General features: G+C 39.7%; 1 protein-coding gene across 1 annotated transcript in view; it reads right to left on the bottom strand.

The window, feature by feature from the left end:
* KCNH1 (potassium voltage-gated channel subfamily H member 1) overlaps window positions 1–21,942 on the bottom strand; it is a 175,546-nt gene that overhangs the window by 117,027 nt on the left and 36,577 nt on the right. Inside the window, exons 6-7 of the mRNA XM_058802022.1 lie at window positions 20,066–20,458; window positions 7,135–7,564 (exon numbers count right to left, since the gene is read on the bottom strand). Of these exons, the coding sequence (XP_058658005.1) occupies window positions 7,135–7,564; window positions 20,066–20,458 (823 nt within the window). The remainder of the gene's footprint in view (window positions 1–7,134; window positions 7,565–20,065; window positions 20,459–21,942) is intronic.

Below are 21,942 nucleotides of genomic sequence, written 5' to 3'. Positions count from 1 at the left end.
GAGCTTGCTGAGTTGTGAAGCCTGTCAGCACTGATGGCATCTCTCCTCCATGTCCTGTCTGCATTGAATGTCGATGATGTGACTCTGTGCAGGCTCATCAGTGGGGCTGGAAGTGCCACCACGACCCGGCACACCCCACGCTTACCGATGAGAAATACCGACACGCTCCACTGGAAACTGCATCCCTCGGGACTCAGATGTCTGAAGGATTGTTTATATACCCAAAAAGCCAAAACCAACTGTCTATCCATTTTATTTCTATTTGTCACAATGACTTTGAGGTTTTGGTAGGTTTTGTTGTTGATTTTTGGAGCTGGATTTTTGTTGGGTTGGTTTTTTTGCTTGATTTTACTCGTTCTTTACTCCAAACATGAAAAATTGACATATTTTCACCTTTAGTGATGAAAGGTGAAAACCAAATCCTGCCCTTATAGTTAAACCCTCTTCTAACATACAGAGAAATTCTACCCACTTTTCTGCCAGCCTTATCACTTTGCTGAAACTTGCACCGAAATACATCCAGAGCACTTCTGGTGATTTGTTCTAGGGGAGAAAGCATCCAAGCAAAATAACATTCAGAAATCCTAAATAGTTGCTTAACAATTACAGCAGTAACACACTATCTCTTCAAATATCATGACTAACATCAAATAAAAAGTAATAAGGCACAGCACAGAGGAGTGAAGGAACAGAACTATAAAGACCAGCCATAGTTATTAAAAAGAAATTTAAAAAAATTAAAATCCAGTCCTTTAAATTAGGAATTAACTGGCTAGAGTAGTGTTGCTGTTGGCTAAGACAGATGAGAATGAAAATTATTGCAAAACTATCAGCCCTATAGAAAGCATAGAGCTGCCAACTGCAGCTTCAGCAGCTTGCAAGAGGTATGTGACATCTGAGGGATTTTTGTCATCTTGCCAGGGATGTGACAAATACCAGGAATTCAAGAGACAGTTTTTGCAAGCCAAGGTTTCTTTTTCCTTTCCCAGCATGTCCCAAAACCCAAAACACTGCACTGGCAATACCCATGAACATAGAGAAAGTTGCTTTGGGTTTAAAATCCCTTAGGCCTTTGTGCTGCAGCCATTAATGGTAACCTCAGCAAATCTAACTAACACTTGGCACATGGCTGGCCTTTAGTTTCAGGCCACCAGCTTCCAGCAAAAATGATTCCAACACATTCCCCCACCACCTAGAAGGGTAAATGTACTTCTCTTGTCATTAGATTAATGTTTAGTAAATGGCCACATCCATTTGCTTTTCAATTGATAACCTGCTTTATGAGGGGGAAATCTTAGGAAGATCACCAAACATGATGATGCGATGCCTCTATAACTTGTCGAGGTGTTTTGATAACAATAGTCTAGTTTTTATCAGTTGCTCACTTTTCTTGTTCACAAAAGCCACTAAACACTTCTTACCCTGCCAGAGGTCACCAAAGCACACCAATGCTCTGTGAGACTGTGAAGGAGTAGCACTGACCTGTGCATCATGATTCCTGACACCAAGATTTTCTTAAAGCACTCAAGGATGGTCACACTACTGTTCCTTTCAGCAATAGTGCTGTAAACAAAACTGCCTATGTTTTCACATTTACTGAATGTTAATTCTCATTTCTGGATTGTTTGGGTGTTTTTGTTTGGTTTGGTTTTGGTGGGTTTTTTGTCTAATGAGCAAGAAACTGTTCACAGACAAAGCTGATCAAAGCTGAGAGAGTTACTCCATGCTCCTGGGACCTGTGTCTACCTTAATCAGAAACAGCAGCTGAAGTGCTGCAGGACTGCATGATGCTTGGGTTGCACACCACATCATGCAGAAGAGGAATGGCTTGGGTTTCTGGACTGTTTTGATTAATGAATTCAGTGGCTGACAATTCATCACGGTATGCAAGCATGCATGTTCATGAGTCTGACCTTTTAACTCCTACTTTTGTCTTTTTCCATGATCTCTCTCACTATCTGCTCTTAGTGTTTCACAGGAGAATTTGTGATTTCATTTAGCATTCAAAGATGTGCCTTTTCCTTCATATTTTGGATGTGTCCAGCCCTGTAGTTCCAGTAAGTTCCTACCTAACAAAGGAGAATTTAGCATAAACAGGCACCAAAACCTTGGAATCTTTTAATGCAACTGAAAACATCAACAAAAGGCTCCCCAAATGATGGATTTTGCTCCATTGCTCAAAATCCAAATAGGCAAGAATCCATCAGTATTATTTTATGTCAAAAGTCAAGAATGCCAAGCATTGTTAGAACTGCTCATTCCTACTCCACCTGCATAGCAAGGGGATTGCTGACACAGTGCCGGGGTACAAAAACTGCAAATGAAAGTCCTCTGATTTTTGCTAGTGCTTAGGAAAAATAAACAATACCCAACCCAACCTGACAGAATCACTGAGAAAAATATATAAAGACTGTAATTTCAAGGCATATGTCTCCACAGGGAAGAAATCAAAAATTGAAACAGCTTTTTTTTTTTTCTTTTTTTTCCTCAAGTATTAAAAATGGAAAATATACGTCTTTCGGCAGACCCAGACAGTGGTTTTAAGCCTGGTTTTATGTAATGTCAGCCTCACTGAAAGATCTGTCTGTAGACATCTTCCCTATTAATTAGCAATTTAGTGGCCATCTGTGGAAAGGGATAAGCAAATATGTTTTTCATTTAAAATGAAGCTGAGGAATTAATTGCTTTTACTTCCCCTAGTGTGGAGAGCCTGGTTCAAGCATGGCTTAAAGAAAGAGGCCATGAAGGTATACAGCTGATGGGAAAGTAAAAGGTAGCTGTAAAGCAGCAGTTCCCAGGCTTGATTTTGTAAATAACTAGGTTCTCAGACAGTCTTCTCATAACAGTCCTTGGCTGCTCTGGGAACAGATATGAAGGTTTTGAGAACTTTTCATATCACAGTGAGAACACTAATTTTGGTTTCAATAAACAACCACGGGTATTGTAAACAAAAGGAGGAGTTAGAGTTTTCTCTGTAACCTATCGTGAGCTCGAATTTTGCAATATGCATGAAGTTAATTAACACTGTTATATAAAGTGGCTGATTTAATCAATAAACCGGAGTCGATGCTGATCAACAAAAAGATAGGTTGGCTCCCTTCGCTTTCAACACCCTAGTAACTCATCCTTCTCCCTATATATACACACACATACACTCAATAAAGAAAGTGAGGGAAAACCATGCAGGTCAGTTCAGAGATGTGAAGATATTTTGCTTTGCAAAACTACAATTCAACATATGTTCAGGAAAAGCAGCTACACAGTAACAAGAAACACAAGCTTCCACAGAACAGAAATCATTAAAAGCAGCCACTGGGTATTTCATCTCTATTTTAAAATAACTTGATCTTCCCAAACAGATGTGCATTATTTGAGGTCAAGAATCAAGAGCAATTTTCACCTACCCCCTCCAGTGGAGCTGACGAAGTGACAAAAGATCCCTGGGGCTATGAGTGTGCCACAGCCCCCCACAAATCTAATTAGGGGCTTCACCTTCCCACATCAAAATAACCAACAGCAAGACACTTTCTGTATGAAAACTGCAGCCACAATGAGGCCAGCAGGACAGCATGTGCATCACTGCGTTTGAGAGCACAAGAACACCTCCCTGCAGAAGGAGGCCCTGAAGCAGAGACCAGGGCTGCTGACACAAGGCCAGGCTTCCTTAAACTTTGTCCCCAATGTAAACACAACCAACAAATCCAGCCCCACAGGCTCAATGCCCACACACAGCTTATTCAGCTCAATGATGCCTTCCCAGTGTCTGTGCACAACTAATATCATGTACCCACTCCTCCTACAAGCTACATACATTACACTTTTTACTGGGTCAACATTTGCATTCAACTCAGCCAAAATTCCCACTGCTTCAGGACAGCTTCACTAAAGTATTTCTGAATTTTTCATTAAAAGCTACCTGGATTTATTATTTACCATAGTGAAAGCTTGAATAAAACAGAAAATGGAAGTGGTCCTGCTACTTTTTTAAACAGCTATCTGGTATCTCAGCAAAATACTACTACTGGAGGTCAGTGTGTCTACAGAGTCAATGCAACACAAACAAAATTCTGCCACAGGATCAGCTTTACAGAGGGAGTAAGCAGTGAGCAGAAGGGGACATACCCATGGCTGAGCAGCAGAGCAAACCAGATTTTGTCTTATGGAAGATGGAATTACAGTGTTAACTCCATCCCTCTGGGCATAAGCATACTAAAGACAAATGGAAGGACACTAATTATGAACTGCTTATGCTTTCAAATATCTCTAATATTCTGAGCCTTTTTGGCACAAACACCCCATTTGGATGTCATCACAGGCCTGTACTTACTGTAGCACAAACCCTTCTGTCAATTTGCCAGTGGAAAAGACAGCAATGCAAGTCTTAAAAACACTTGTTTACACAGCAAGTCCTCTTCAGAAACACAGGCTCAACAGACAACAATCCAAGATCAAAGAAAAAAGTATCACTACCATTCACACCTTTCTTCTTCAGAAACTATTCAAGCTACAGATCCACTAAACCAAAACAAAACTAGACAAGTTGCTAGAAACAAGGACGTGAAAGCCTTGCAAAGCCACCACACACCTGGCAATGCACACACCATGACCAGCCTTTCCCAGAGGCACAAGAACTTTGCACAATCACATCCATTGGATTAAAAATAATTCTGAGCAGGAAGGACTCACACTTCTAAAAGTAAACTCTTCCTTTCCCTCTACTTGATGCCAACATCTGCACTCCAGGGAAGCAGCTCTTGAGTGCCCCTACCAAACCATGGAGGCACAGCTCGTGGAGCAAACTGAAGCAAAACCATCAATACCAATAATCAGAGGGAGGGTGCTAAGGCAGTGCTGCGACTTTGAAGTGATCCAGGACCCACAGAGCTGCAGCTTCTGTGACAGCCACCAGTGGAGGCCAAGTCCCTGCCATGCGCTGCACCCTGACTTGCTGCAGGACAGCCTCACACCCAGCCCATGCAAGAAAGGGGGGGCTTGAAGACATTTGCACACATGTTCACCTTCTCCATCACCATTTCCAGAAAACTAATTTTCTTTCAGAAATAAAAATAAAGTAAAAATTTCAAAGGTGATTTTGCTAATGAAATTGTGACTGTAAGCTTAGCTGGCCACAGTATTGTTTAAGCCACTAGTCTTTTGATACAGCACTTATTGCTATTCAAATGAGCAGAGGATAAAATACACAAAAAGAAAGGTTATCATTTTCTTTCTGCTCATCTAAATCAACATTATTTATGCATAAATTCAGTTTCTTTCTGCCACATTGTCATATGAAGAGCCTGGAACAGGTGCAAGTCCAAAATAACCCCACGTACATTCATGACTTTTTGAAGTTTATGCTTAATCATTATTCATAGTACTAAACAATAATACTGATTAATACGAGCTGTTCTTGTTCTAGCTAGTATCATGGTCATAACAATAAGCCAAAGATCAGGATATTTCCTGATCAAATGGGCACCTTCATCAGGAAACATGCTTGGAAGCCTGATTTGCGCTACACCACTAAATTGTCTAATGCACCTTCTCATGAGAAAACTGCAAAATTTTATCCATATTTTATATAAATTTCCCTTCTCCTACAGGGTGTTTTATTAGGATGATGGGACTCTTGGCAGATGAAAAAACTAGAAAAACAAAATTAACAATCTTTATAGCTCAAATATCCCAATGCCTGTGTGATCAACAATGTTTGTCTTGATTGTTTTTTTCACTAACCTTCAGCAGACTTAACACTACACACAATCTCAGTGTGTGACTTCAGTGTTGCTGTAAAAGGACACATCAGAATCAAAAGTTCACATTTCTGCAGCAGGCACTGTACTGCTAATTGAGTTTCATTATGTATTTGGTTTTAATTTTCTGCTTAGCAAGGATTGACTTTCTCCTCCTCTGGATGCAATGTTACCATACAGAAGCTTCTACCTTTCTCCATACAACAACTTTTCCCATGGATAAAGCAGATTTTTTTCCTTAATTTGGTTCAAGCTCCACCCTTATCTAGAAAACCATGACCTAGTTTAACAGTGGCCACCATATGGTTCTTAACTCCAAGTAGCTCTCAAGGCATTTTGAATGCAGATCCTGCACTGAAATGATAACATGGCCAAAAGCTGGACAGCTTGGCAACATGTACCCATTCTAACAAGGATGTCTGAGCCAGAGGTGCCCAAGCACAGCAGCAACCCCCTTGCTTCAGGATATGCCTGTGTGCTCAGTCCACGGCAGAGTTTGTGGTTCCTAAAGAGTCCCAGTTCTCTCTCCCTCAGAAGATGATGCTCCCAGACCCCCTCCCACACTCTGATCCACTTATCAAATCTATACAGCTCTCAGACATGAAAAGAGTTTGCCACATACTAAAATGGAGGCAAAAAGGTACATTAATTCTTAACACTTCAGTCTTTAAGCATTTTATGGATATTACAAGAGCATATTGAGATGATATGGACAGAATATTTTTTCCAAAACCACTGAATTTTTGCTAGTCACAACAATACTCCTATTTAAACCTAGCTGGTAAGAAAGTGTGTAATATATACTGCCACCAAAAATACTTTTAGCTGCATCACATTTACAGGGTTCCAGATGTTCTTATGAAACCAGCATTGATGACATGCAGCTACTTGGTGTTGTGTACTGATGTGCAGAAGCAAACAAACTCCACAACTTAGTGAAAGTTGCAAAGCTGGTATGTTTATTGCAGCCTGGACACATGTGGCGACTGCTCCCCTCAAAAGACATGTTTACCTCAGGGAACTCCACTTCCTTTTTCATCCCTCTCTCAAATACACATGCATGCAATTTCACAATGGGTTCATACGTATTCATTCTACTGATTTCGTGTGACATTTGCCACTAATTCCTCTTTACCAGAAAGAATTCCTGGGTCAGTCTGCCCTCTCTCTGTCTGCCCCCCCTATCTCTTGTCTTTTGGTTGAAGCAGTTTCTCCCAGCATAGGCATTTTACGAGAACAGGCCATCAGACTAAACAGCTCTGTCTGCAAGCTTACAGACTTAACTCAAAGATGGACATCTCACCTAAACCTAAATGGATTTCTACTCTGGAAAATTTCCACTCTCTCTCAGTACGAGAAAGGCAGAATCTCTAATACTTACAGCCAATCATCATCATGGCCACAGCGAAGATCTTCTCCCCGTCCGTGGTGGGAGCGATGTTCCCGAACCCCACGCTGGTCAGGCTGGTCATGGTGAAGTAGAGCGAGGAGATGTAGACGGAGTCCTTGCTGGGCCCGCCCTCCCACTTGCCGAAGCCGGAGGCGTTGAAGCGGTAGGGGGTGCCGATGGACTCCCCCAGCTGGTAGAGCCAGCTCTCGGTGCGGATGGTGTTGGTGTCCTCGTCGATGACCTCGTAGTCGCCGATGCTGTACCAGATGCAGGCCAGCCAGTGCGCGGCCAGCCCGAACACGCACACCAGCAGCACCAGCACCGCCGCCCCGTACTCGATGTAGTGGTCCAGCTTGCGGGCCACGCGGCCCAGCCGCAGCAGCCTGACCACCTTGAGGGAGCTGAACAGGCTGCTGATGCCCTGCAAGGACAAACAACAGCGCCCATTAGGATTTCATGAAAGCAACAATACTTATAACTGCGGCTTCCAAAGAAACAAGGTGATCCACAAAAAACAGATAGTCACCAGATAACTGTAAAACACAAAAAACTTAGTGACCCTTTCCAGGGATGAATATATGCACCCTTGCCTTCATCCACTACCATCTTGTGCATTGCTCTCTGAACTCCCTTTTCAGATTATTTGAACAGGTTTACCAATACCTTAGTAAAAACTTCAAACGACAGGCTGTCTATTCCATATCCAGCTGTGAATTCTTATGCAACATGTCAGATGTAATCTCTCAGATATAACAGAGATTACAATATCTAGCTCAGACATATCAGAAAGATAAATAAGGCCAAAAAATACTGGCAGTACCTGGCAATTTGTAGTTTTCCTATTTCCTACAATGCATTTCCTGTGACTTCACTCTCCTAATACAAATTCATGCACTGATAATCAGTCCTCTGACACTTCTCATATGAACTACACAAAGATTAAATATTTCAAATATCTCACTAATCCCCAAATTATATCCTTTTTATGACAGCTTTGATATCAATGCAGTATTTCTGTACTGAAAATAATATGGCTCCCATGAAACAGAATTAAGCCAGCATGCAGGATTTTGTATTGTTAACTTTTATACAGATTTGCACAAGAAGTCAAATTAAAAAATTCAAACCAATTTGGAGCATGAGAAGATCTGAATAGCTTATCATAAAAATCCTTCCTTTTTTTTTTTTTACTTCCTCTTACCAAGACTGTTTCATACATAGAAGTCTGATTAAAATTTAAGCAGACTGGTTTAATGAGTATTTCTGGAAATGCATAATTGCATACTTCTGGTCACCAGCTTTTACTGGAAGTTTGTTTATTCCTGCATAAATACAACTGCCTCAGTATCTTAGGCTGCTTCGGTGCACTAGAAAAGATGTTTTATTAAATAATTACATAAAGTATATTGACTCATGTTCTCCAAGACTGCAGCAATATATTTTCCCTTTATTTCATGAATTTGTCATGATTACATTGACTCATTTTCAGAGACAGATGTAATTTGTTACCTGGGAACACACTAGCAATTTCTATTAAGTATCTGGACAAGATCTAATGCAACCAGGGGGTGGGGAGTAAAAAGAGAAAGAGAGATTAAAAAAAGAAAATAAAAAAGCAGCCTTCCTTTAAATCAAAGATATTTCCAGAAATCTAGAAGAGAGCAAGTGAACTATTATTTTAATGAATATCTAAGCCAAACTTTTCAAGTCACTGATACAAAAATTGCTACACAAACAAAGTTAATTTCCATTTCCCATTCATTCCATACCCAGCTTTGTTTTTTAAACACTGGAGCAAAGCCTCAGTGCCAATTCTGAGAATATGACACAAAAGACCTTAATTTCCAGGGGAGGGAAAGCAGGTATTTCTGAACACTCAGTATGGAGAGGAAAAGCAAAGTGGAAAATGCAAAAAATTATAACCACATATTAGAACTGGACAAAGTCCTAGACTGACAAGCACATTTAGTCTCTGCATTTTAAATATTCTGACATTACAATACAGCCTTCTGGCTTTTTCCCTCAGGGCTCATGCCCACTTCTCCCTTTTCTCTTTGCAAACCTTAGCAGTGAAACACTCATTTTTTTCATTTTGAGAGGTCTCCAGCAATGGTGCTCTTTTAGCTTCAGTCTTAAAACCAAGCCTTTTAATCACACACTGCTTCAAAATCTCCACCCAACATCCAAGAAAACAGGTTTATTTATGTTCAAAAGCAGTGGTGCAAAACCTGTTTTTCAAATTAAACATATCCCTTTGATTAAAAAATAAACCCCAAAAAATGCTGTTTGTCAGCATGAGTCCTACCAAAGCCAAAACATAACAATGGTTTAGGAAGGACTTAATAGCTTAGAGTTTGGTTAATTCTTAATTAAAAATTAAGAATTAAAAATTAAAAAGAGTCAAGGATTAGAAATACTTGGGGAAATCACAGAAGAGGAGCTCAAGAAATTGGATATGAAAATTGGGAATACTAATTAAAATACATTAAATCAGATTTTAAAAGTCTAAGGCAAAATACTTTTTTCAAGCATTCTCTTATCCTAATTTCCCTTGTGGAATTCACTAAAAGAAATTTTATTTAAAAAAATTAAATGGGATTGAACTGCATCATTTGAGAGAAACTGATTCTACCAAATTCTTACCAGAGATAGATAGAATTAGGCTTTTTGTACAAGAAGAACTTGAATATTTACAAGAAATATATACTTGATTTGGTGGCACTGGAAGGATACATTTAATATTCAAATGACTCCTAATACTCACCTGACTGCACTGCCAATGAGATTCTAAAAGTTCAGAAAAAGCTCTATTAAAAAAACTCCAATTTATTTTTATTTCAGCATGAACAGTGTTCTCTCTTTGCTTTCCTCCAAGGAAAGGATTTGTCTATCCTAAATGGATCAATATCAAGAGCAAGAAATGCACGGGGAAATGATTATGCATATAACTCTTAAAAATTTCTAAGTGAAATAATTTCAAATGGTTACAAACAACTGAAACTTAATAGACTGTTTCACAGATTATAAAGTAGGGAAAAAATCAGATAGTCCTGCAATACTTTAAATCAGTACTTTCTGGCACAAGATTTAGCAAATTATATTTTAATGCTCACTGGAATAGATCTGTTGGATTGAAAAATTGACAATTTTAGATTACCACTTTCCAAAATAGAACTGTACTTTTAGATTATTGTCCATTTTAATGCTCTTATCAGTGCAGATTATTTTTATGCTTTTATCGTACAGATGGCTCCATGATGTCACGCAAAGGAGCCTGAACTCAATTTACTTCTCTTGATGTGTGTCCCACCCTCTTGGTCTGCTGCTCCTGCCAGCTTTGAGAGGCAGATGAGGAGACACCCAGAGATCCTTGTGCCCAAAGGAAACAGAAAAACCTCAGTTCATGAAGAGCTGGAAATGGCACTGCATGTCCCAAACAGGCTCCCTCAGATGCTCTGCTCTAAAGGGTCACCATAAGGAATGTCCATGAGGCAGCCAGGGAAAAGACAAGGCTAAGTAATATTCCATGGAGTTCTACTGGATCTGATTTACCCCAACAGCTGCAACTACTGGTACTCTATCCAACAGAAAACATCCCTTGAGGCTATGCAAAAATAAATTTTTAAAAATCTGTTATATGGCCAGAATAGACACATAGTACATTTTTACTATATTTTTTTACAGAGAGAACTTGGGTGCAGTGCTCACTTCAACATGCAGCACTTGGTCAAGTATGTCAGAAAATACCGAATTTCACACACACTTGTATTTCAAATGTTTTGAAGCAACTGAATGAGACTAAAAAATTCTACTGCTGATACCTGTGTATTGATGTTGATAAATATTTCATAGGTTGGCAGGTTTACTCTCATTACCAGTGATGGCTGCTGCATAAAAAAGGAAGAAAATGTAGCCAGTCCCCTCCAAACCAAAGGGCAAGCTCAAGTCCCCTCCAAACCAAAGGGCAAGCTCAAGGCACTGAGACGCTGAAGAAATTATTCCATAGCCACTGACTGAGCAGACTTGAATGTCAAAAGTTCTTAAAATAATAAACACAACCACTTCCCCTCCCTCTCCTTCTACACGTTCTTTGCAGAGTAGAACCGTACCCGAAAAACAGAAAAACAGACCAGCTCAGTCCCAGAGGAAAGCAGTGCCCATATTTTATATTCAAAGCCGAGGCTTCATAAGTTTGTCCATTAAGTACTGCCAAAAGTAAATTTCCATGTATAATTTGTCATTAATTAGACTTCCTCACTATATACTGTGCACATTTACACAGGCTTTCTTCTGTATTTCCTTGCTTTCTGCAAGATCTAATATACTGTGAGTGCACCCCTGGTCTCACACTGATACCTCAGCATGTAAGCAGCCTTCTTCCCAAACACAGGATCCAGAACATCCCTGTTTTGGCTCTACCTCTCAATCAGACAATATAAGATTTGTGCTGTTACTTCCACACCCAGAAAAAGAGACAGAGGCACTGTGAAAACACAAGGGCTGTAAGCAAAGCCATTATTGATCCTTCTGTCTGTGTGGTCCAAGAACAGTAACAGTGGACACACAGTGATAGATGCTGTACAGATAAAAGCAGTTGCTCCTGTTCATTTGCCATGCAAAATTAAATTCAGCTCAATTCATTGACTAATAAAAGTCCACCTAGAAAAAAAATAAAATACAAATTGTTTAAAGAACAGCATAAAAAGTAATTGAGGTCACCCCACCTGCCCCCCCAAAAACGTGAGAAATAGTTCATTTTCCATTCCAAACAAGATGCAGCATGAATAACTGCAGAAAATAACTAAAATGCTGCATTCACCCCACCTCCTACAGCTGCAGTAGTACAAGTGCTTTAGTAATAGATTCAATCTACATGACAGTATTCACTTTTTAGGCCATTATTCACTTTCTACATGTACAGAAAGAAAATGCACTTAACCCAAGCATTAAGATTTATTTTTCTAGGCTCAAAGGCAGGATAATTTACTTCCTACTTACTACCTATTTTTAAGAAGAGTAATATTCAGTACTGGCACAAATCTTTCCTAAGTTTTTCAGCACTTTTCTCTCATATGGAACTGCTAAAGTTCAGGCTTCATCTCAATTAATGGGAGATGCAGGAGACTAAAAGCTAACCATTAAAAGAAAGAGAATTAAACAGACAAAAAAAATAAATTATTTATTCCAAAAGTGGAGGCAATGAACCAAATTTATCACTACTGTGAGGCAAAAGCTGCAGAAAGCACTGCCTTCTTTCTTGACACTTTGCTTGAAGCCAGCCATGCCACAACCTGGCTCTGCCTATCTGCAGTAACCTGGCAGCTCTGTCAGGCCATCATTAGGACTACACATTTCCATCATTTGTCTCCTCTGGTTTTCTTAATTAGGTCTGAGAACATGACCTTTCCTACAGATGGCCATATTTAGCAACCAAGAGATGAGATAGCGTTATGTGCACAGGTCAAAATCAATATCTAAGCCCTCTGGATACTGCTGTGGTTTTCAGCACTGAAGAAAACAGATCTCTAGACCCCTGAAGCTTATTTTAGTCAGACATTTGTGAGCTTGGTTAGAAATGGGGGAGAAACAGCAATAATTCATGTATTAGAGCACAGGGTGTGGGAAGAGATGGGAAGGCTGATTTTTCATTTGTAAGACTATGTCCATGCTTGCCTTGCATGCATACATGCACACTCAGGAGAAAAAAAAACCAAAACCAGGAAACAAACTCTATTTTCCTTTTACTTTGAGAGGAAGAACAAGAATAAAGATAACACAAGTAACCTAAAGAAATCCTACTTTCTCTGGTAGCAAATAAAAAATTAACCCCAACAGACAACAATCTGCTTCCCTATGCTTCTGATTCAAAGCAACAGCCAGTTCCAGAGCTTTTTAGCTTTTTACTTATCTCAAAGGAGCAAAACACCCAAACAATATTTAGTGTTACTGGCATTTAATATCTCTCCATCTTTTCCAATTCTAATTCCATCCCTAATATGAAATAGACTACAGAGCAACCACTTAGCTACTCAAACAAATACCCTTTGTCATCTCATCTGACTTTGTGCCTCAGATCGATACAAGTGTGCTGAATGGAGGGAGAAGAGGAGTAACTGATCCCTGCCTCTGGAACATGCCTCCCTTTATACACAGTGTAAGTCTCGCTCTAACAGCAGCTTTTTGAAATAATTCAGACTCTAATATATTCAATTAGCTCTCCCTCTTGGACAAAGGCTATCACCATACATTATCACTGAAAATGTAATTCAGCGTTTTAATTCTTTTAGCCTGATACAGATTGAATAGCTTATGCAGACTACTATTCTCTCTTTAACAGAATGATAAATCATGTCAGGCCTTTCAAAGCTATGAAGAAGTAGCCCTGAAATCCAGTAACACCCTTACTTATCTGTGACTTAGCAAAAAGACTAATCTGAACATTTGGAGTGCAGAAGAAGAGTCAACCAGAGTCTCAACAGCCTCAGCAGAACCTACAGAGAAGGTCAACACCGGGCAGGGGCACAGCAACACATCCTGCTCTGGAATTCTCCTTTGTTAGGGGCTATCCATCAGCAGACAGAGCAGATGTCTCTGAGCCACCACGGTGTATGAGCCTGGGTAAGACATGGGAAGGCAGCAGAATCAGGCTTACAGCATGGGAGAGAATTTAACCCTGAATGCCTGCAGTGGCTATATATATCAACACAATTTGGAAAACTGAGGATATGGGGGGAAAAGACAGCCTGCCCCTTCACAGGGTAGCATAAAAATAGCATGTGATGGGTAAGACATGGAGGCTGGGTTTGTAAGGAAGGAAGACAGAAAAACTCCTATTTGACTGGAAAAGAAAATGGGGCAGGGAGGAGGTGAGGAGATGTGGAGCAAAGCAGACAGAGAAGAGAGACACCCTCACTTGAATCCCCAAGAGTGTCTGAACAGCAGGTGCTTCTTTTGCCTACCTGGTTTATATCCTGGCTGTGCACTTTACCCCAGGAATCTGCTTTGCACCATTTGCATTTCCCCAAAATACTCCTTCCACCTACCTGTCTGCTAAGGAGTAATTCCTGCCTGGAATTACTGCACAGCCCTCTGGGGCCGTGCTGCAGAACAGAGGCACTTACACAAGTCAGACAAGCAGCCCTCCTCCACCACCACTGCTCTTCCTTCCCACTGCACTCCCCCTTTTCCACAGTTCAAGGCTGTCAAGCTCCTTCTGAAGCTCCTAGGAGGCACAGCAAGGACCTTCCTGTGCTCTGAGGGTTTCTGACTGGTTACAGCCCCCAGCACACACCTGCCATGGGTGTGTCCTGTTTCTCAGGGAATTCTCACACAGGGACACCCACCAAGTAGACCTCCTTCATCATCACACCCCCAGCCCAAGGCCCACGTTCCAGCCCTCCCCTGCCCCACCTGGGCACAACAACCCAACTTCTCGATCCTTCCCCAGAAGCCCCAGTAGGTGTCACCCAGTCCACCGGGTCTCTCTCATCCCTCCTGGTCTACCTTCATCTCATCCAAGAACCACAATTTGCCAGCATCTCCTCCTCTATGCCTGGATCACGCTCCATGATACACAGCTGGGGTTTTTTGTTAAGCATGACATAAAAAGTAGGTTATGACTGCTTTAAAATTTCAATTAGCCATAGAAAATTATTCATTCACTGCTAGATTTAGCAATAGACTCACATGCAAAATACAGCACTGCTGCATTGGACAGATTCAAATAAGAATGGTGAACTACTGTTTCAAACAGATTTCATATTACTCAGCTGTTTACAGTTTAAAAATACTTTTAAAATTACATTTTCCAGTTTGCAAAATTCATCTAACACAAAATCTTTATAGGTCCCAGTTTATTCCATAAAACTGTAAATATGATAATTTATTTCCTTGCCCCTTATTGCATGCAGTGGTTAAAAAAAAAGGGAAGCTGCATGCTTTCCAGGGTAGCTGCTTCAGTAATTCCTAAATAGCTAATTTGTATTAGCATGAGAGATTATTCCATTAACAAGGTTTAAATTAATCTATTGCAAAAGTACTGCCTCAGAGAGTTGCCAACAATTTGACCAGCAACACATTCATTTTTTCCTCTCTCAACTCTCTGTTTACTTTCCAGCTACACCACACTCACTTAGCACTAATTATCTTCATTTACTTCTATTTTTCCGTATTGTATTTTTTTCTGGGACTTCGTTTATCTTCATAAATTCTGGCCTTTCAAAGCTGTACATCCTCTCTGCCTACATGCTAGCTTCTCTCCTATTCATTCACTTAACTGAGCACTAGATCATTTATATTGAATGTATCTCTCCTAATGATCTTCTACTATGCATTTATTTCTCTTCTACCTCAACTAATTGAGTGATACATGGTTCTCAATTTGGCATCAGCCAACAATTGATCACAGCTCTCTGCTCAAACATATATAGCAATTGCTACTACAAACTCCCTATTTCAGAGATTTATATGGCGGTGATATGACTGGATTCCACTCCTGCCATGAGATTTCACAACAGCATCACATGTAATAAGTTAAATTTTTTCCAATAGAAATTATATCTTATGGCATTATGGATGAAAACCACAGTATAAAATTGCACAAGCTGACACTGCAAAAATATGCCTTGGAATTCAAGGTCTTAAATTGCACTGTTCTTGGCAAAAATTGTGGAATTTTCTTTAAGCCTGGTTTTTGTTAAATTTACTGATTGATGTCTGAACACAAAAAGATAACATTATCCCCCAAAGTAGGTGGTAATTCCTTAAGTGAGGAATAATACTAATTACAGTAAAGAATTACTGACAAATGCTATTTTGATCATTCAAATTTGCAAGAGACTAACACCACATGTTTCAAGGGCTGTTTAAATTTTAGACCAATATTTTCTTTTCTTACTCAGACTAAATTACAGCATGATGTATTCTGTTAACAATAGAAGGTTCAAGCCTAGCATTAAGTTGATTCATCAATCAGTATGAATATGGTATATTTTCTTCTGTTGAAATTCCGTCAGGTCAAGAAAATAATTAGTATTTAACTGTATCATTTGTTTTCCATATATAAAAGCCAGGAGAAACATTCATAACTTTACTTTCATTTGGGTAACAACAGAAATTTCTCTACAGCTATTCATTTCTTCATTTGTTGAATTCTGCTCATGTCTGAATATGAAATTCTATACTGTCTCTTTGAGCACAGCACTTGAGATCAGTCTCTTATATAATTATATGGCCCTGAACAAAGACATTAATGTTTTTTCTTTCCTCTTCCATCTGTAGAATGTGGCTATTCATACTTAAGTGCCTCTTGAAATAATTGTAGTTATTAATAGTTGTATTGATTAATAGTTAATGAATTCAAATTATTTTTATGCACAAAAATATTCTCAACCATGCAGAGAAGAGACTGGAATTTCGATTATATTGAAAAATGTGAATTGAAAATATACTAATTTTCCAAACTGCAACAAACCCAAAGAATTTTGAAATTGTCTGAAAACCACAGAATTCATACTCAATTTTGTTTCAAGAAAATATTTTCAGTTATATCTTATAATGGAATAATGAAGTAAATTGCAAAACAAAAAGTTACTTCAAAATAGGAAAAAATATCCAATACCAGAATTTTTTCAATTGAGTATCTGCTTGCCAAAAATATTGATCAACTCTAGTTTCATCTCAATTAGTGGATCATTTTAAAGATGACAAAAATGGTTTCACTATTAATCTAGAGATAAGTAATGGGACAGTCCCAAAACTGCCCAGAGTAAAAAAAAATCTCAATACCCTATTATACAGTTTTTTACTTATTCAGTGCTGCAGTTCCTGTGTCCCTTGCAAATCAATTAGTCTCCATCACAGTAATTACAACATTCTGAAGTACAAATTGACTTGTCAAGTTAGTTCCTCCATGACATTCTCAGAGTCTTCAGTGCCTTTTTTAAGCAGAAAATTACTGCAGCCAGCAAAATAAGCAAGCTTCTACCTGTTCCAATCCCCCTTCAACAAAGGGACTGCACCAAAGCCAGGATTCTATTTCCTTCTCTTTGAAATCATGGAATGGAAAACATCAGATTGGGGAAAATAACATTCATATTCTTCATCTCATCTCAGCACACTGTTGACACTGGGCATCATTTCAACTCTGGCCATTTTTTAAGAATACTCTCACTAGGACTTCCAAAAAAAAAAAAATCCTGCAGCAGTCATGGCCAGCTCCTGACTCCATTGCCATGGCTCCAAGGGAATTCCCTCTAGCAGAATTAAAGTGACACAGAGATAAGAGTTCAGTTTGGTTATTTGCGCAATGAGCAGGGCAGCCTTGCACCTGACTTAATCCAGCTGTGAAGTCATATGGTGTACAATCCAGGGCAAGAGAAAGGTAAATTTGAGCCAGCAAGAACGGAAGAGAGTTGACCCACAAGGGAATGCTCTACACAACAGAAAAGAAAGATAAAAGGCAAAGATTTTCTGCTTTCAAGATTCCTTGAATGTGGCTTTTATTTTTTCTCTTCTTCAGTAAAAGGTTATCGTTCTCTCCACAGGCAGTGCTTGAAACAGTGATCAGCAGATACTGTCCCAAACCCCCTCCTGATGTGCTCTGTGTTATTCTGCTGGCATTGCTGGCAAAACCCCTCAGGTGCCACAAACCAGCCCATGAGCCCTCAGTAGAAGCATGGCAATTTACACCAGTGGAAACTCTGCTCTAATGATCCTACAGCAATTTATACCAGCCAAATGTGAGAAGCCACTATGGGAAATGCAGATGAACAGTCTTGAAAGGACAGCATCAAGAAAAATCTTGGTTTTTTTTTTCCTCCTTGGGCACAATAGCAAAATAAGTTAAACTAACACTGTTACACTGATTAAGGAGACTGTTGAAGAGCCAGGGGAAACTGAAGTACCAATCAGTTTCTCATTGCTACAAGGCAACACTGAGATGGAGAACCTGCAGAAATACAAATTCACACAAGAATTTCTCTGCAGAATTGCTACCATGAGTCCAAAATCATCTGTGCTCAGTTCAAGGGCTGTCACAGCCACCAGTACAGACATTTTCCTCAGGGATGTTCTGTAGGTCACATCACCAGTCTAAAGTCAAAAAGTGTTCCTTCTGCAAAATCTTCACCAGGCTGCTTCTATCTGCCCTGGGTGAGAAAAGCTTCCTTCCTGGTTTGTTGGTTTTTTTGTTGGGTTGGTTTTTTGTCTCTTGCTTTATTTTTTACTTTTATTTATTCTTTTTCCTCTTTCTGTCTGAATGTCAGAACCTGACATATGGGCACTCCTCCCATCGCTCTATCAGTGTCACAGCAAAGTAATTTGTGAAAGCCCTGCAGAATAATCTGCAGTCTGGGTCTTTCATATGGCAAACAAATACTTAAGGACAGGTCTCACAAGGCTTTTTTTGCTTGATCTAATTTGTGGTATTTCAGTCTGCAGCTTGATATAAAATGAAAACGTCTCTAGGGAATTAAATACCAACTAACATCATATTTTTTCCACTGCATTTAACAGTTTGTCTACCTGTCCTCAAGTTATTGAGAAAACCTCTTTAAATTTTATAAAAAATAGTGTAATTTTTAAAAAGAAATGGGGTTTGGTTTTGCCTATATTTCACTTGGCATAGTTTTCTTTTGATAGATAGGCTGTCCTTTGTAAATGGGCATATTTTAAAGGAAGTAATAAAATTTAAATTTTACAGGCTAAAATTTAAATATCAAGCCCTGATGAGGTAGGAATGTAAATTCCTCTCCTTCTCTGGAAGTATTCAAACCCACCTGGACGTGATCCTGTGCAACCTGCCCTGGGTGAATCTGCTTTAGCAGCTGGATTGGACTAGGTGATCTCCAGAGATCCCTTCCAAGCCCAGCCACCCTGTGATTCTGCATCTTACAGCTTCAGCGTGTGTCACAGATAAACTCAGAGACATAACTAGTTGATGATTTTAAAACATGTAACCAGAAAGCAGACTTCCGGAATCCTCTTCAAGATTTCATTAAAAATTCATTAACTCTCTGAACTATTTAGGCAGAGAACTTTAATGTATTTACCTTAGGAATATTTTCTTGGCAGACTGATCTAAAAAAACAAGCAGTTAAAAAATACCAGTTTTGTGGATTTAAGTGTCTAAATGTTAGTTCTTTTGCAAGATTGTCATCTACTCCCAGAGAAATGAAGAACTAAGGAAGAGTCTAGATTTCCAGATACCTCCCCACTCTTTCATTTAATTATGAAATCACCAAACAAGCACCTTCAATTGCTTCACCTTCCTCTAAAAATGCTGTTGCCAAACAATGCTGCACAGATCACCAGGTATCCACACAGTGCTTTCTGGTGCTCAAAGACAATTCAGTGAGTCACTGCCTGCCTGCCTCTTTGCCACCTGCCATAGTGTACTAGAAGCAGCTGAGAAATGTGTATTTTACTTCCCAGGTGTTCCTGTGCAGAACTGGCATTAGCAGAACTGCCCTGATGTGTCATCAGTGAAAACAAGCACAGCCTGCCCCAGCAAACTCTCCTGACACACAACTCAAACTACTCCTGCTAAGTCAGATGGAGCAGCTTTCCTCAGAGTTGTACGAATTATATCTTATGGCATTATGGACAAAAACCACAGTATAAAATTGTGGACAGCAGCACCTGTGCAAAGGTGCTGCTGTCTGCCTCTACCTGTCCTCCTGAACCCTGAGGGTGCAGAAAGAAGGAAAATAAACATGGATTTTTAACACCAAAAACTACAGCAGAAATTAAAGAATGGGCCTTCTGGCTAGGATTCATAAGCAAACTTCTGTGCAGGATGTGGGTGGCTACCAGAGACAGATGTGCAGTAATTCAATAAATTTAAAAACATCCATTTCTTCTGTCCTGCACCTCCCCCCAACCATCAAGTAATAATAAATGGAAGTGGAAGTGATGTACTGACCTCATCAACATTCTCAAATGCATTGATGACATCATAAGGCAGGCAGGAGAGCAGGTCAATCACAAACCAGGTCTTCAGGTAATTCATGCGGATCAGCTTGGGGTCAGAGATCACCTCCCCTGCTGGCCCCACAAAGGTGGTGTGGAAATTGAGCACAATGTCAACCAGAAAAATGACATCTACAATGCTGTCCACTACTAGCCACGCCACGTTGTTCTGCTTGGTTTTAAAGGAGACATTGTAAGGGACCAAAATAGCAGTGTAGAAGGTTAAAATCAGGATGATCCAGTCCCAGGTAGTCTTGAATACACAATAATGCAAAATTATATGTGGTGGAGTCTTTGGTGCCTCTTGTTTGTACTGTGGGAGGATTTCAGAACCCAGCTGCAATACCTGTAGCCAAGAGAGATTTGAGAGGAAAAAGAAAACATGCTTAATTTTTCACACTAGATTCTCAAGCTCAGTACAATAGTTCATAAAAATTCATGTCCATTAACTCCCTTTATCACCACCAAATAGTAAGCAAGCCAAGAAAAGTATTCTGTTACACTAATCAGCATCAAACTAAGAACAGTTGTTTCTTTTAATGCCATTAATTATTTTTTGACAATAAGTCTAATGTGTGGAGTGTCCAAGACAAACAGAAAAGAGAGAACCCCTTCAGCTACCTAGACAGACAAGACAGAAAAATGATGGGCAACAATAGGCAGGAAGGCCAGGGCAAATAGCAATTGATGGCAAAACCACAACTGAGAACAACTGAGAACCACCAAACTGGAACAAGTGAGTTCCTGTCCAGCAGCAGAACCACTGGACCACATTTTTTTTCAACACTGGCTATTTAACTCTTCACTACACCCTGTCTAAAATAGTCTCATACTACAATCTCTCATCAGTGCACAGGCCTCTCATCCTCTTTTCTGGGCTGTGCAGGTCCAAAGCCCACAGATGTAGCTGCAGCTCTCTTCATAGAGAGCAGGCAGGCACAACTTCCCAAGGGTATTTCCTAAGAATTGCAGCGAGGAACCTCAGAGAAAGAGAAAACAATTCTTATCTCTATTCTCTGCCCCTGTTGTTTTTGGACATGTGGAATGTGTTAAGAAGATTGTTTACCTAAAGAGATTTAGTAATTAAATTCTAGGAATAGTTGTTTATATTAATTAACCAATCACTCAAAGCTGTGTCTTGGCTGTCTAGAGACAGTCACAGGTTTTTTTTTTTTAGTATGTATCTTTTGTATAGTATAGTATCTCTTTAATATAATATAGTATAATATAATATAATAAAGTTCTAATAAAGCAATTATTCAACCTTCTGAATCAACAGAGTCAAATACCAATCATTCCCTGCATCAGGGGCACACTACTTTTCAATACACAGATATCTATCATTAGCCTTAATAAAGTCATTTTGGACTTCACCTTTTCATTCAGAGAAGTTCAGTATCGTAACTACCTGATAGAGTGGAATCATAGAAAGATAGAGTCATTAAGGTTGGAAGAGACCCCTAAGATTGTTGAGTCCAACAATTAACCCAGTACCATGGTGTTCTCTAACAAACAAGTTGGAGAACTTCTCCCAGGTGCCACATCCACACACCTTTGAACACTTCTAGGTACAGTAATGCCACCATTCCCTGGGAAATCTGTTCCAATGCTTGACAACCCTTTCAATGAAGAAATTTTTCCTAATATCTAATCTAAATCTCCTTTTGTGCAACATGAGGCCATTTCCCCTGGATCTGTCATTTGTCACCTGGAGGAAAAGACAGATCTCCCCCTCACTACAAGCTCCCTTCAGGCACTTGTAGAGAGGGGCTGGTCCCCCCGAGCCTCTTTTTCTCCTGGCTAAACAATCCCAGCTCCTCCTCATCAGAC

Source organism: Ammospiza caudacuta, chromosome 3 (genome assembly GCF_027887145.1).
Source record: "Ammospiza caudacuta isolate bAmmCau1 chromosome 3, bAmmCau1.pri, whole genome shotgun sequence".
NCBI lineage: Eukaryota > Metazoa > Chordata > Aves > Passeriformes > Passerellidae > Ammospiza > Ammospiza caudacuta.
Note: the sequence above shows the minus strand (reverse complement) of the source record. Positions and strands in the feature narration are given on the sequence as shown.